We start from the raw sequence: 17,429 nt of genomic DNA, 5'->3' as shown, positions 1-17,429 counted from the left end.
ATAAAAATGTGAGTTGCAAGTGTGATTGTTGGATGTTCTGCAAGCATTCTCATCTGTTGTCTTGAGCAATAAAATCTGATTTTGGCATCTGGAACTTCCTGACTTGAGAGATTCTTTATGAAAAAGAGAGAAGACGACATTGTCTACCAAATATTTCACTGAAAAAATAGCTAATCACTAATAAAAAATCACGAATTTCAGCCTTAAAATTATTTTTTTCGTCTTAATTTGACATTTATTTTCATATCATGTATCATTTACAGCTTAAAAGTATTGATATGTATTTATATTTGAAATGTATATTGATGCATATTGATATTCTATTATTATTATTCTATTTACGTTTTAAAGCACAGTGAGAAGCAACCTATATTTTATAATTTTTTTAATTATAAAATTAATACAAAAATTGTTTTATCATTATTACTACTATTGTCATCAGCATTACTGAGTCTTAACTAAGCACGTCACAATACATTTCCAGCGTCAAGTAATTTATCTGTTCACACAGAAATTGAAAATGCTCTATAACACGGTGCAATAACAGCTAATCAGAGCATAGTTAATGTTTAACATACAGTTATTTTGAGCGGGATTTTGGACCAATGTGAATTCACTACGGGAGGGGCCACCCAGCATAACTCTAACTATACTGTCCCGTCCCAATGTTAGGACAGTGTATTACAACTACAACTGACATAACTGTAACCCCGTATCCTACAGTACATGATAACTGTCAGACACCAGCTATCAGACCTTTGTCCCTAAAGCATATGATCTCAATCCTGCTACAGTTTTATTGCAGCCCAGCCGTAAGCAAACTAACATGTGTTTTTATTTAATAATCCTATCACTTTAACTGATGAAAACACTATATAGCAGATACATGAAATTAGACATGCAAATATCCAAAGCACATAGATCAGATGGTCAGGCTCTTCTGTTCGGCACACACACACACACACACACACTGACCTCTGTAGCAGAAAGGCGTTTGTCTCCGTTGTCACTGCCCACCCCAGAGTCACTGTCAAGTTTTTTGTGCTGATCAATGTCCTCAGTGCTGAGACAGAAGGAAGAGAGTGATTAGAAGTTAACAAGGGTCGCATAGGACAGAAAAGAGAGAGAGAGAAGCAGCCCATGTCTCTCATATGAGAAAGAGAAAGAAATCTTCCAGTCTCTCTCTCTCTCTCTCCCTCAGAAGAGTGACCCCCTGCAGTCTATTAAAAGGATTCTCCTGAGATAAGGATGATAATGACAGGCAACACACATACACACACGACCTGGATTTTTTTGAGATTCCACACTGTAATCTACATTCAGATCTTTTTATACACCCATTTAGAGGTGCAGGACTTGGATTAAAATTATTATATATCGATTATTTTGACAAATATTCATATTATATAAAGATTTAATATAGCATATGGCTGCTGCTTAAATATCAAGACTAAAAGAATAAAAGGACATTGGTTTTGACTTTGGATTCAAATCTCTTTTTAGTCCACTTCTTGCTTTGAGGAAAACAGTGCACTTTAACTTTTGAATTTATAATAACTATAAACTATTATATATATATATACATCTACACACCTTTTTGATTTAAAATCACCATATCACAATTTAATTAATTCAAACACAATTTAATTCAGTCTACTTGATACTACTTTATAATCATGAGGACTGACCTCCCATTCGTGGGTCGTGTCAAGCTGAGGCGGTCTGTGACAGGAAGGTACAGGGCATCGACCATCTTGTCACTACGACATGCCTCCATGGCGAGGTATTTAAATATATGAATCTTGCCCTTCATGCATATCTGAAAGCAGCGAAAATATTGTCAGAAGCAGTTGTGAGAGAACTGAAGAATACATTGTGTATGTGTGTGTGTGTGTGTGTGTTACCTGTGCAGGAGGACTCTGAAGTGGATTGTTCTCCAGCTGTAGTGATTGGAGCTGGGTCATTTTTCGATAACAGACAGGAATAGTAGAAACCTTATTACAGGAGAAATCAAACTTGACCAGGGGTAAATCTGCCAAATCTAAAACACACATACAGAGAATTATTAAGCATTAGAGAATTAAGTGAATACATTTCACAACAAGGGGGCAGAGAGGGCTGCCAAAATATAAAAAAACAACAACAGGGAAACCGTAAATCATGCACACAACAGCTCTTGAAAAGCAAAGAGGAGACATTCAGCATTTGGAAGGTCAATACTAAAATATTTACATCAGTCTTAAATTAAGAAAAAAACATATCAGCTACATAAAAATAGATTTCTTATTTCAAAAAGGGTGCTTGTTGGATTTCGACAGTCATTTATAAATGTTATTTACTGGTCCTGGTAACTAAAAGACAGCAATGAATCATAGTTAAAAATCTAAATTATCTGCAGATCTCTCAGGCAATCTATATTAATGCTTCAGCTCCATGAGGTCATTTTGGCACAGTGTGCTTGGAGAGACCATTACAAATCCTATTTTTCTTAACCTGCATAACCAGCATAATTTAGCTGAATAATTAGTTGAGCTGCAAAATCTCAGCTACAGACTTTTTTTTGCCAAGGTAAGCTGTTGATATAACTCCAGTTACATGTTTCAGACAATGCTTGGCTCACAAAATCATTTTAGCACTAAGAACACTAAATGTTTCTCACTGTTATTTAAAGGAACACACCCACACTTTATGTTCTTGGCAGTTTGCTTTTACTCAGAACAACTTACCAGAGTGTTGTGTTAATGTTAGTTCATAAGTTTATATAAGTACAACATGAGGCTGAGGGGTTTATTTGGCTTTGTTACAATATGTTGTTCAATATGTTACAATATGTTGTTCCAAAATTATTGCTCACTGAATGACACGGATGAAGGAAAGATGTAATGGACAGACTGAGCAATAGAGTTCAATACTACTTATAGCAAAAGGATTAGATAGTTTAAACAAAAAAAGTCATCAATTATTCAACCTCATGTCATTCCAAACATGTACAATTCTTTTCATCTTCCAAACACAAATGAAGATATTTTTATTGAAACATGAGGTTTATTTGTCTCCACTAAAACTATCATGTATTAAAAAGTACAACGGTAAAATTAATCTATATGAAGTGGCATCATTGTATCTTGTAGAAGTTCCTGACAGAAGCGTTTTGAAGATGAATGAAAATCTTATGGGTTTAAAATGACATGAGGGAGAGTAAATGATGACAGACTTTTAATTTTGGGTGAACTATTCTCACTTTAATTCATGATGCAGAGAAGGCCTGAATAAGGAGGTTGGTGGAGCAGAGGTCAAACAAGGGCTAGATTTCCTGTAGCTGTGGAGCTACCGGAGGAAGTTTTTATTGGTAATGTGATGAGTAGTTATCGAGGTGAACTTGTCAGAGAAGCTGAAATCATTTCAGCAGAGATAAGAAGGGTGTAGCGGTGTGTGAGGGATACAAACACACACACACACACACTGATTGCAGACTCACCCTCTGGAAGGACACAGAGAAGGTTTCGGTGCACGTTGAGTTCCCTCAGAGCTTTGAGTTGGCCAGTGTGGCGTGGAAGAGCTGTGATTTCATTACAGCTTACATCCTGATGGGAAAAAGATAGAGGAGTTTAGAGTTACATGTTTACCTTCTTCTCAAACACAAGCTTCTGCACAAACCTTTCATTACACTCACTCGAACTAAGTGCTTGTTGTACTATATTATATGACACCCCCACATGGCTGTGTATGTTCTCATTTAGTTACAAAAAGGAGCAGGAGAAAAAAGACAGGGAGAAGCAGATATGAGCCAAGTCGAGAAAGGGTGAGTCAACATGGTAATATATTCATAAAACACAGAGCAAGTATCACAGACATCTCATTCATATGCAGACATCAGAGGTACAGCACACATGCTCACACTTACCAGCTCCATGAGATTGGTGAGCTGGCCAATGCTTTCTGGAAGTGCGTTGAGTTTGTTATTGCTGGCGTTGAGCACTCGTAGAGGAAGACCACACACACACGCTGGCAGCACTGACAGCTGGTTCCGGCTACAGCACCGCAACGTTTAAACAAAACATGTTACAGCATCGTTCTTAATGCTACTCCTCAAGCAGAAGCATGTATCTAGAAAACTTCATTCTGATTGGTCAATCACAGCATTTATTAGAAAAAGAGACATCAATTCAAAGAATTTAGTTAAACGACTTGGTGAACATTATACTGTACATACAGAGAACTTATCAATAATGATATCATTAAATATCATTTGAAATGATATATGATATCTGATAAGATAATAATGACAAATTTGATTTATTTGTAAAAAATCTGGAAGCCTGTATTACATACATTACTTCGTTTTTCGTTTTATTTAGTCTCTTCTTTCTTTCTTTCTTTTATGATGATTACCTTTATGAGGGCATTTCTTACATTATTTTGTTTCTATTTTATTTCTGTACTTTTAAATTCAGCTGTTGTTTCTTTTTGTTTGGGTGTTGAAGTTTATACCTTATCTAAATAATTACAATTTCCAAATTATTGTTATATTATTATAATATGTAACAGTAAAATATAAAAATATAAACAGAGTATACACACATATACATTCTCCACCAAAATTTATATCAAATTAAATCATTACACAACAGTTCAATTGTGGCACTGAAGACTGATAAATGACTGATATTCAAAGATAAATAATAAATAATCTGTTTTCATTGGTCATGTGTGTGCCTTAGCCTTCCTGTAACACTTCGTCATTTCTGTCTATATGACATTAAACAGGAAAAAGACTGACTTCAGGGAGTTGGTCATGAGTTCATGAGAAGTAATAGCTAGACAAACTTTGCCTGTAATGACTACAGGATGACAGACAAATACAATTGTTCAACTGTCTGTGTGTGTGTGTGTGTGTGTGTGTGTGCTGAACTAGAGGAAAAACATATAAATCTGTGTGCAAGTCAGTCTCTTTTCGCTTTCTTTTGGCAATTTCATATTCTAATGATCTTTCATCTATTTTTCTGCTTGATTTTCCATTTCCAGTTTAAGTTCACTCTTCTCAACCTTTAAGAGCTTAGTGCTTCATTAACTTCTTACAAAACAAATTCCATCGCTAATTAACTCAATGTGAATATCAGGCCTTCTGAAGGAGACATTTGGCTTGAGAGAGAAAACCCAAACAGAGGGAGAGTCTCTGTGTGTGTGTGTGTGTGTGTGTGTGTGTGTGTGGATGCATTTACATTTAACAGAAGCAATAAGGACAACCAGAGGGGGAAAAAAACATGTTTATTTAGTTCACTTTAATTTTGTATGTTATATGTTGTGCACTTTGATTTTCCTCTTGGACTGTATATGCATCTAAAAGCTAATTATGTAACAATACCATTCAGTTATTTTAATTACCATAAATATTAAACCACACATCTTTAGAAGCAATCTTATCGGGTCTGGTGAACCCTAGTTATATGGGGCTCCTTAGAGATTGACTAATCAACTCATTCAAACCACCCACTAACTAGCTGATTTAAAAAAAAATAGGCAGTCTCTTTCACACAGTCTCATTCAAAACATATGCAAATAAAATATTAAAATAGGTTAGGTCTGCTGATGCACAAACATGAAATCCTATATGTTGTTTGGAAAAGAATACTAGCATAATAATTCCAGTACCGTTCAAAAGATTAGGGACAGTAAACTTTTTTAAATGTTTCTGAAAGTATCTCATGCTCATCAAAGCTGCATTTATTTGATACAAAATACAATAAAACCAGTAATATTCTGAATATTATTACACTTTAAAATAACTGTATCCTATTTGAATATTTTTTTAAATATAATTATTCCTGTGATGGCAAAGCATCATTTTCAGCAGCCATTACTCCAGTCTTCAAAGTCACATGATCCTTTGAAAATCATTCTAATATGCTGACTTGCTGCTCAAGAAAACATTTCTTATTATCAATGACAATGTTTAAAACAGCTGTGCTGCTTGATATTTTACAGGATTATTTGATGAATAGACAGGTCAAGAGAATGGCATTTATTTGGAATACATATATTTTGTTGGATTATACATGTAATGTATCACTTTTGCTTATTTTAATGCAACTTTATTAATATCTTAAAAACATTGACTACATTTTGTAACTGTAGTATAACATAACTTGCAATATATATTCCTATCGTCTATCCTGTTTTCAAATACAGTATGTGAAACAATACACAATATGCACTAATTAATTGCATTTCAAACAGTAATATGTGAAATTCTTGACACAACCTATATGTTTAATAAATTGTAATCATGACAACTCTCTGAAGATTTTAGCATGGTGAAGGATATGACGATATTAATTTATTTGGTCTTGGCGGAATAGATCTGCTATGCTGCTGCTGAAATGCTGCTGCTGTTATTTATTGCTGTAGTTGTAGATTATTGCTGCTGCAAGCAAGTACAGGAACTTGCTACTGCCAATGCATACGGCGATATGGTGCCATGAGTATTTAAGACATGCTGCTGCTGCACAAATAGCATATAAAATAACCCGTAGCAGATCTATACAGGTGGACCTGGGGAAGGTGAAGGGTTTCAGAGAAACCCTGAAAGTGCGCTGCAGGAATCTCTAGTGAATGCTAGCCAGCCATATAAATGCAAGGCAGTAGGCTCATTGGCTGCATATGCAGCATGAACCAATCAGCTTGTGCCAAGTCGTGTAACTCTCTGAATATCATCAGTTACATTAGCAACCATCAGCCTGTGCCATCTAGAGTTTCATGACTAAACTATATATTTATTTTAATATATGTTTGACGCTTAATTGAATGGTGTTTTATTTTTCACCTTGAGAATAATTATGGTTATTCGGCATTTTTAATCCAATTTATGAAAAATCATTTTTGTCAGTATACTAAAATATTGAGTCTTTAGGGAGATTGTAAACATTGCAGAGGTTTAATCACAGTTCATGTATCAAATTGGAAACAGAAGGCCAGATTTATCATACTGCATTGTAGCACACAGTGTGATCTGGTTGTAAACTGTATAATATGGCAAATGTAAAGCATCACTTGGGTAATACACATAGAAAATTGACAGTATACATACTGCTCACTGCAGAAATATTAGTAGTATGCTAGTAGTAATGCTATTCTAAGCATACTAACAAATTCTGACGGTTTCCCACAGTATTATGTTAATGCATTATGAGCCTAGAGACACAACTGTGAATGTGTGTGTATGTGTTAGTGCGATGCTCACCTGATGTTTAAACAGGTCAGGGACTGAAGGCTGATGATGGTATCAGGAATGCTTTTGATGCAGTTGTGATAAAGGTTCAGCGTTTCCAGAGAGACCAGATGACACATCTCTGACGGGATGTCAATCAAGCGATTCTTCGACAGATCTGAGAGAGAAAGAGTTCTGTTAAAAAATTGGTTAGAGCATTTATTACACAGCTAGCATGACTGTACATTACACTCAATGCTACATTTGTTGTTGTAGTACCCTAACTAAACACAAGGAGGTGCTTTCATAACTACAGATATCAATGAAGCGAACATTAGCAAAAACATCTGTGAGTGTGTGAAGGAGGGGATCCCAAGGTTAAGTTCCCTTCCTGCACACACACACACACACACACACACACCTAATTTCAAAAGCCATAATTGGTTGTGCCTGAGCGCAGTTAGCATTTCATGTGCCTAAAGGTGATGACATTTAACAAATGTGTGTGAGGGTTTAACCACCAGACCGTTTCATCAAAGTGATCGGTGTTTTGCTGATGTTTCAGGCCATGTTTTTATATCAAATTCATGGTAATATTAATGAAACTGTGCAGCAGTTTACTTTATTGTGAGAGTATGTGACTAAACTTACTATTCTCTCCCTGTATACATTATGTATGATACAAGTTACAAATGACAACTGTACCACTGACCTATACCACCTTGTCACTATGCATTAGTGTTTCCATGGAAACCATGCACACAGACCTATGAGAGACTGCATGAGTGCTGATAGCAAAAGACAGTCCAAAAGACACACACATAGTAGTTTTCATGCATTAAACAAGCCTGTCAAGAATGAGGCACCTATAATACACTACAGTATACATAGTCAAACCACACCAAATTTCCTGAGACAGGACCTAGATAAATAGTCCTACAAAATATTAACCCTAATAAGCAGTTCAAAGGTTCAAAAAACATGATACACAAACCATAACTCACTAAGTAAAAGTAAAAATAAAAACTGGAGATGTTCTAAATTTCATCCATACCAGAGATGCACTGATGACGAAATTCTGTGGATAGTGATAAGCTGAAAATTATTATTGCACAAAATTATGTTATGTTACAATATTATCCCTTGTAAAAAGAAGTGCACTTTAGCATACTTTTAAACATAACAATTTTATGTTTAAAGTGTACCACCGAATGTACTGACAAACATTTATGGTAAACTACAATTAAAATCATGTATTTAAATATACATTGTAATTTGCATATATTACATATAATACATTTATAATATAAAATATAATATAAATGTAATATCAACATACTACAAGTACAGAGAATAAGTTTACTTATTTAAAGCACAACAAAAAAAAATATTAAACCATTGATTTAAAATGTACTTTAGAGTCCCCCTGTAGTCAAAAATGTTATCTTTTAAAACTCATCTTTGATCATCAAAATGACACATTTAAATATTTTTTCTTGTGAAAATAATTATCTCATGCCTTAAAATAGCTTGAATGCAACTCTACACCCTTGCCTCATTTACTATACGCGGATCTATGAATACGCAAATTAGCCCCGCCTCCACTCAGTCACACACTAGCCAGCCATGAGCCAGCGCCTCCTGATCCACTAATGCCGAGTTCACACTGCACGATTTTAGCCCGATTTTTCACTCGCCGACAGATTTTGCGAAATCGCCGACAAATGCCGGAAATCGGAGGCAAATCGGTGCTCGTTCACGCGAGTGACAATCACGCAGTGTGAATTATCAAAGATGCGATCTGAGGGAATCGCAATCACGCTGTGTGCAATGATTTCTGACTGAAAACTACATCGGCGATGACCTACAGCCAATGAGAGACCAAGATACAGGGAAGAGGGAAGTTCGGGGAGGAGTTATAGACCAGAATATCAGTATTTTAATAGATATATGAACAATTATATCATACAGAAACAAGCACAAACTTTTGCTTCCCCAGCCACAACATCAGCATAACAGTTACTGCAAAATTATTAACCTCCGACTCTCTTTGCTGAACACCCAATCCCTGTTCCCTGCATCTCCTCCTGCATAATCTGTTTTTCTTTTTCTCCTTGTAGCTGGAAATCAGCTCACAGACAATTTGCGGGCTACATATATATTTTTTTTAATAATTCCAGTCTCGCTCGAGAACTCCGGTCTGACGCACGCGGGTTTTCACGTTATTTCCTTATCACTTCTCGCGTGTGTTTTGTTGTGAAACGTAGTTTGCGGACCAGACAGAGCTGTCGGCGATTCTTCCTATTGTGAAGTCATGCAATGTGAAACCCCCTGTCGCCGATCCATCGTGCAGTGTGAACACAGCAGCAACTGAATGCTACCCCAGATAGTCACGCAGTGTGAAAACAACGGCGATCCGACGAGTTTGAAAATCTTGCAGTGTGAACTCGGCATAACTGAACTGTAGTAAACGCGATACAATGGCAATGGCAAGAGGAAATATTGGTTTAATTAAGCCATATGTGTTGGAACCAGAAATAAGCTGGTATGATCAACGTAAGCCAGGAGACTGATGGCTAACTTCGTGAGGTAACATTATCTGTTTGCGCTGGTTCGTACACGGATAATGACTGATAAAACAGTTTTTACTAGCGGACAACTACAGTGGATACTGTAACATTCGTTAAATTTACTTACTTGACGATGTTGTGTCTTCAAAATGCCTTGAAGACTCAAATGCAGCCAAGTCTGTGATTCCAAATCGCACCCGCGATCATACACGTGTTACATGAGGATGCCAATGCGGGTGAGGTGCGTCTGACTCCGGGCTACTTTTACACTGCTGCCGCGGGTTATTATTTAAGTTAGCGGTTCTAAATACAAAATATAGCTGCAAGCAGCAATTGCGGGGCCAAGCACTCCAGAGGCAAAACGAGAAGCTAAGCATGGCATGGAGCATCAGACCAAATGCGACAATGAGTAATAAAAGCAATTTTAGGATGATTGTAACTGAAATGGCTGAAAAATCATAAATACAACCACTAGTAATATGATTAAATGGCTTATGATTTTTGACCAGCAGGTGGCGCTGTAATCAAATAATTTTGGTGTGTTCTGTGTGAGGTGACAATGGCACACACAAAGTTTGGTGTCATAATGTCAAAGTTTTGAAGAGATATAGCCTCAGAGTCATTTTGGCACCATAACTAAAATTTGTAGCAGCGCTGTATGAAAACGGTTTCATATATCGACACGCAATCCATAACTTTTTGTCAGCACAGTCTGAAGATCATCTGACTTGATTTTGGTGAAAATCGGACCAACGAGTGGCGAGGAGTTAAAAAAAGTAGGTTTTCAACATAAATCAAAATGGCGGACAGAAAGTTCAGCTTACTCTGGTATCTAAGTTGTAGGCATAAGCCAAGGAATATTTTGATATCAGTTTCATTACAATAGACTAATGCAATCAAAAGTTATTAGCATTTTTAAGAATGTAATTATTAATGGTTAATGAATGGTTTATCATAAAAAACTTGATGTGCACGTATAATGTGCACTTTCATAAACTGTACTTAAGTGATAAAAACCAGTCATAAAAGTGTACTCTCTTCAAGTACACTTAAATAGCCTTTTATTTAATTAATATTCTGTTTTTTTTAGCTTTTACTTTTAAGATAGCACACTTCTTTTCACAAGGCCTAACTAGTCTACACAACAAAAAAAGTGTATTTATAACATTATACTGTAAAGCAGGAAAGATTAATAAATATTTATTTTTGATACAATATCTCTAATATCCAATGAAAAAAATGCTTATGCCGATTAATGTGACGCAGTCACAGTAACAGATATATAATGTATGTCTAATCTATATCCTAAAATAGGGAAATGTAGAGTAAAATATAGCGACAATGTTTCAAGTAATGCAGGATCTCATACTGGTGGGTGTATGTTTTACAACTTTTATAGTCATGTCTCATTAATGATATAATGCTAATTTACAAATATACTTTACCAAAATCACCTTCAAACATTATTTAAAGGTGACATATCATGAAAATCTGAAGTGCTATAATTGGTGTTCCTGTGGCTCAGTGGTAGTGCATTGCGTTAACAGTGCAAAAGGTTGTGGGTTCAAGCTCAGGGAACACACATACTGGTAAAAAAAAATTATAGCCTGAATGCACTGCAAGTTGCTTTGGATAAAAGTGTCTGCTAAATGCATAAATTATTATTATAATCAGGTCTTAGGTGCATCTACCAATCAAGGAAACATGAAGATTAACCCCGTAACTTTGTTTTGGTAAGCCTTTTTCGGCAAGCGTCTATGAAAACGAGCGCGTCAGATTTCGCTCCCTTGGTGACGTGGCAAAGGGATCTCATTATAATATTACCGCCCCTTAATCTGTAAGTTTCCACCCACGGCGCCGTCATTTGATTTCGCAAGCGACAACGGTGTACCAGCTCTAATGCCATGGCGAAAGTTTGAGCAAAACATGCTAACTGTTCTGTCTTTGGCTGCACAGACGAGTCCCAGCCTCAGAGGAGACAACAGAGCAGAGGATTTATTGATTTATTTACTGTATATTGCTGCTGCCACACAGATCTCAAATAAACATGCAATTTATTTCCCAGCTGTTTACCTTCACAGACATAACCGACTGTTTTTTGTAACTCGTGTGTTTTTAATGTAAAAGTAATACTCACATGTTGTGACAGCCGCTTTCTGTCCGTGTGCTTCGGATGTGTGCACTCAGAAACCGTATTTCAGAAGTTTAAACTCATATGGCTTAAAACGCATGATTTCAGAGCGATAAACATGATAATAAGAACCAAAACAGATGTTTTTAGCAGGTACGAGCTGTAATGGCGCAGCTCTATTCTGGAAAAGGGGGTGGGGAGCAGCAGCTATTTGCATTTAAAGAGAGTGGCCAGAAAAACAGCGTGTTTCTGCTTCCACTCAAAATAGGCATTTTCAAAATTATATAATAAATTATCTGTGGAGTATTTTGAGTTGAAACTTCACAGACACATTCTGGGGACATCGGAGACTTATATTACATATTGTAAAAAGGGGCATAATATGTCTCCTTTAAGTAACAGAAAACGCAACACAAAACACCTTTTTTTTACTATAGAAAAACATTTTTTCACCATATACTGTATGGTAATTTAAAGTTAACAAATTACCAGATTTTCACTAACATTTTTTACAGTATTTTTCTGTAAAAATATTTTTTTTTTTTACAATGATATACATGCATACATATTCATAGTTGCATTCTACACTACAGAATTCTGCAATGGATAAGATTTTAAACTAGTAGATATACTGCAATATAGGCATAAAAAACTAAGCAAATTCAACATCCCTTTAAGTAACAGAAAACGCAACACAAAACACCTTTTTTTTACTATAGAAAACCATTTTTTCACCATATACTGTATGGTAATTTAAAGTTAACAAATTACCAGATTTTCACTGTAACATTTTTTACAGTATTTTTCTGTAAAAATATTTTTTTTTTTACAATGATATACATGCATACATATTCATAGTTGCAGCCTCTCTTTCTCTCTCTCTTGCTCTTTCTCACTCTCTCTCTCTCTTGCTCTCTCTCTCTTTCTCTCTCACTCTCTCTCATGCTCTCTCACACACACACACACACACACACACACACACACGATGCACAAAACTCCACATTTGAACAGTCAATAACAAATACTTAAACTAATAACAAAACAATAGCTGATTCAGAAGCGCCAGATTGTCATAGCAAAGTCAGAATGACCTCCTCTCCTAGGTTCACGAAACGGTCGTACATAAAATGCATTGCTGTTCTGTTGTAAGTAATCTTAAAGATTCCTAAATGCATCTACTTCCGGAAGGCCAAATAAAGTGCTTTTGCTTTCGCCTAGAAACACACAGCGTCTCCCTGACATGGCTGCTTCAACACTAACTGCGTTACTGAAACCACGCCTTCTTTCTTTGTGTGAACATTTGGGCGGCATTATGCAAATATTCCCACATAGTGAGGTAGATATGTGGGGGCGTGTTAGAACGAGCCGTTTTAGGGGGGCGTGGCAGAGTCTTAACTTTGATAAAGAATATCTCTTTGGTTTTGAGACTTTAGTCTTTGTAACTTCAGGGATCTTATCTATGCACAATCAGCTTGTAACACTCCAAAGAGAAAGGAAAACTTGAAATCGCATCATATGACCCCTTTAAATAATAAATAAAATAGTTTAATCTAATAAAATATTGACAATTTCAACAAATATTTAAGAGCCCTATGTATTAGGTTTATTAGGGAATCATGGTGATTACAGAAAGGCTTTGTTTCACTCACATTTCTGGAATTTTTTAATTAAAAAATTCAACTTCCATAACTCGCACTTAATTTTCATGATCAATGCATCACTGCACTCTACACCTTGAGCAGAATGGTCTGATTTATTCTACCATAAGACTTGTGACCTGATTAGCAAGCTCAGTCCATCTGTCCCCACCAAACATACATACATACACACATGTATGTATATATTTTCCAGCACATTTACATTACTGTATATAAGCAAATGTATAGCAAGGCCATAAACATATTCAAAGATTAACTCAAAGATCCAGAGAATGATCTATTGATGAAATATATACTACAAGCATATCACCATCAATAGTACACACATACACTTTGACCCTCTTTTTGGTGTCTGGGTGGAGCTCTGATAAAGTGAGTGTCTCAGAGTGTATGTAGGGCAGATGAATCTGGGTAATATCACAGTTTCAAGGACACAAACAGCTGGTGTCTGTATATACTACCTTATATTAAACTGGATCACTGATCAGAACAGGTCACCATTCACCAGGCAAATACAATGTGGACCTTATAAGAGATATATTTACTTACATACCTGTACCAGGGAATCTGCAGGGTTCAAATTTAAGGTATTTAAGACCTTCTTTAAGATCTGCACAAATAAAATTAATACCAAAAAGGTGAGGAAAGAGCAATGATACATATGATCTAAACATAATAAGCTGTGCTTATTAGAATGGGAAATTTATCTGAAAGGCAATGAGTTTGCTTGGTGTTAATCTGTGAACTGCTCTAAAACCATGAGCCTGGAGCACGCACAGCAGCATCATGTATGTAGTTTCAAACATGCAGCGCTCACTAGACTTGTGCCGGTATTCGGTAATGCGATATATCACGGTAATGAATATGCACGATATTGTTATCGTGGGCACTTCTAAATACCGTGAATAATTATATATTACAAATTATTCCGAATTTTTAATGCATTTTAAGAATACTTTTCCCATCAACTGGTCAAAATGCACAACAGGGCTGTATGCTGCGTGAAAGACGCGTGCGCACTCTGATGTAAATAAATGCGGACGAGAAGCACGTGGCGGAACATGTGAGAGGCGCTCTGGATGAAAGCGCACTTTCACTGTCTGACAGCAGATGGCGCTAAACTGCAGAAATAATAATAATAATAATAATAATAATAATTAATTTAAATGCAGCCGTTACCCCGGAAACCCTGTAAACAAAGCATCTGCACTACTTTCTGTTTCTGAATCATGTTTAAATGATTTAAACAGCCATTCAGATTTGTGTAAAATTTGATACCGGCATATCCCTAGCGCTCACATTAATTTAATTAAATCATAACCTTTTAAAGTTTAATATTCAACCACATTATGCCATATCATGGTTCCTGTTTTTTGTCCCCCAATTTAATACATCTTGAAATTATTATTATAACTTTAATATTATGATATTAGGACTTTTCTTATACAATTTAAGATATTTAAGACTTTCTATGGCCTTAAATTTGATAAAACTAAATGTAAGACTTTAAGGACCTGCAGGGACCCTATGTTCAAAAGCTTAGCAAAGATGTATTAAATTGATCAAAAGTGGCAGTTAAGATATTGTTACAAAAATCTGTTTTAAATAAATGCTGTTCTTTTGAACTTTCTATTCATCTAAGAATCCTGAAAATAATGTATTACATTTGCACAAAAATATTAGGCACAACTGTTTTCAACATTTATATATATTTATTAATAATCTTTTTAAATAATAATAAACATTTCTGAAGGATCATGTGACACTGAAGACTGGAGCAATGGCTGCTGACAATTCAGCTTTGTCATCACATAAAATACATTTTAACATAAAATAGAAACAGTTATTTTAAATTCTAATAGTATTTCACAGTATTATTGTTTGCAAAGTATTTTTAATCAAATAAATGCAGCCTAAAAATCTTACAGAATATTACCAAAACATCTGAACAGTTGTTAACTGGCCCAGTTAAAAAGAGCAATGTATTACATTAAAATACTGTTTTACATATTTTGATATAACTTATGGAGTTTAGTCTAGAATATTGGTTTAAAACAAAAGACCAGGGTGTGATAATGAACCACATCGATTGATGATGGTGTTGATTTTCTCTCTGACCTTGGTCAGATGCCCCTGATTTAATTTGTGTATCTTTCTAACTGTATACCAGTATAACACACAGGTTTGTTCTGTAAGACAGAGGCAGGATGTTGTCTGCTCCCTGGCTCATTGTATGATAACATGTGCAGAAAAGGCAATTTCCTCCTGGAGAAACGTGAGAAACACACACACACACATTTACACACCCCTTCCCAAACATATGAAAACCTGTTCTGGTACTGCCTGCCCAAAAATCACACAATACTTTATTTGGTAATTTAATTCATCCTAATATTATTTACTTTAACATGCTTTATAACTAAGCAATATATGGAGAGTATAAGTTACATTTGTGACAATTACTCAAGCAGGTTGACAAAGATACACACAAAGTGGCATTTCATGAACTTCAGTCACTTCCGACAGAGCTACAGCCTATTTACCAGACACAATGTACAACGACCTGTTTATTAAGAACCACTAGTGAAAATGCTTCTACTTAAAGGAGTCATATGATGCAATTTAAATTTTTCCTTTCTCTTTGGAGTGTTACAAGCTGTTCGTGCATAGATAAGATCCCTGAAGTTGTAAAGACTAACGTCTCAAACCCAAAGAGATATTCTTTATAAAAGTTAAGACTTGTCCACGTCCTCCTAAAATGCCTCGTTTAAACACGCCCCCACATGTCTACATCACTGTGTGGGAAGATTTGCATAACACCGCCCAAATGTTCACACAAAGTAAGAAGGCGTAACTTTTATTCTCGCTGAAGTTTTGTTGTTGCCGCCGCCGCCATGTCGTGGAGATGCTCTGTGTTTAGTTGTGAAAGCGAAACTACTTTGTTTGGCCTTCCAAAAGAGGATGATATCTGCTTTGTCATGCCTAGAGCTGATCCGTGCTGGTCGCTGAGGAAATACATAAACTTCGCGCTGTGGATTGCCGGATCGGCTTTCACCATGGGTGAAGCGGAGTCTAGCCCGGGGTTGTCACATGTGGTTGCCGCATGCCCGCCGGCCGCTCCTTCATCGAATCCACCGGCCACGCCGTTCTCAAGCCCGCCGGCCGCCGCTCACTCTATCCTGCCGTATATGACGCTGTGTGTTTCATTGTGAAAGCGAAACTACTTTGTTTGGCCTTCCAAAAGAGGACACAACTAGAAATCAGTGGTTAAGTTGTATTTACAACACTGTTCCAGAACAGTTCAACCCAAATATTCAGATGTGTGCAGCACATTTTATAGAGGACTGTTTCCTGATCCTGCAGAGTAGCCTAAAATGTGTCTGTGCACAAAGACTGTTTCTATAAAGTGGGGCAGTTCCAACTTTGCAAGGACAGTCTGGCGCTTCTGACTCACAGACTGTAAGTACATTTTTATATTTAAAGACTTTGCCACTGATGATTCAAACGCGAGTTTTGGGCAGTGTAGAGTAGGGCTTGTTTGTCGTTTCTCCGATCACAAATGCAGACATGGTTTTATGTTTACGCGGCGCCATACGCAACGCGTAAAAAGACAGTATATGTCATTATAATCAGTAATTATGTCCCCACTGGATGCAACAAATGCCTCGTTTGTAATGGGTTTTTTATTGGTGTTGTCTCATCGTGCCAGGACACAGCATCACAGTATGGTAAGGGGCGTAACATTTCCGTCACACGCTTGAGGAATTCGGCCAATCACAACGCACTGGATAGCTGGCCAATCAGCGTACACCTCGCTTTTCAGAATGATGAGCTTTGTAAAAATCGACGCGTTTCAGAAAGGC

The 17,429-nt window shown here is 36.4% G+C and overlaps 1 protein-coding gene across 6 annotated transcripts in view; it reads right to left on the bottom strand.

Annotated features, from left to right (window-relative positions):
• lrch1 (leucine-rich repeats and calponin homology (CH) domain containing 1) overlaps positions 1-17,429 on the bottom strand; it is a 60,940-nt gene that overhangs the window by 22,969 nt on the left and 20,542 nt on the right. For all 6 annotated transcript variants that reach the window (XM_016238767.1, XM_016238768.1, XM_016238763.1 and 3 more), the window contains exons 2-7: positions 7,241-7,385; positions 3,905-4,031; positions 3,479-3,584; positions 1,905-2,041; positions 1,689-1,819; positions 976-1,063 (exon numbers count right to left, since the gene is read on the bottom strand). In XM_016238767.1, the coding sequence (XP_016094253.1) occupies positions 976-1,063; positions 1,689-1,819; positions 1,905-2,041; positions 3,479-3,584; positions 3,905-4,031; positions 7,241-7,385 (734 nt within the window). The remainder of the gene's footprint in view (positions 1-975; positions 1,064-1,688; positions 1,820-1,904; positions 2,042-3,478; positions 3,585-3,904; positions 4,032-7,240; positions 7,386-17,429) is intronic.

The sequence above is a fragment of the Sinocyclocheilus grahami genome, unplaced genomic scaffold, assembly GCF_001515645.1.
Source record: "Sinocyclocheilus grahami isolate Dianchi unplaced genomic scaffold, SAMN03320097.WGS_v1.1 scaffold547.1, whole genome shotgun sequence".
NCBI lineage: Eukaryota > Metazoa > Chordata > Actinopteri > Cypriniformes > Cyprinidae > Sinocyclocheilus > Sinocyclocheilus grahami.
Note: the sequence above shows the minus strand (reverse complement) of the source record. Positions and strands in the feature narration are given on the sequence as shown.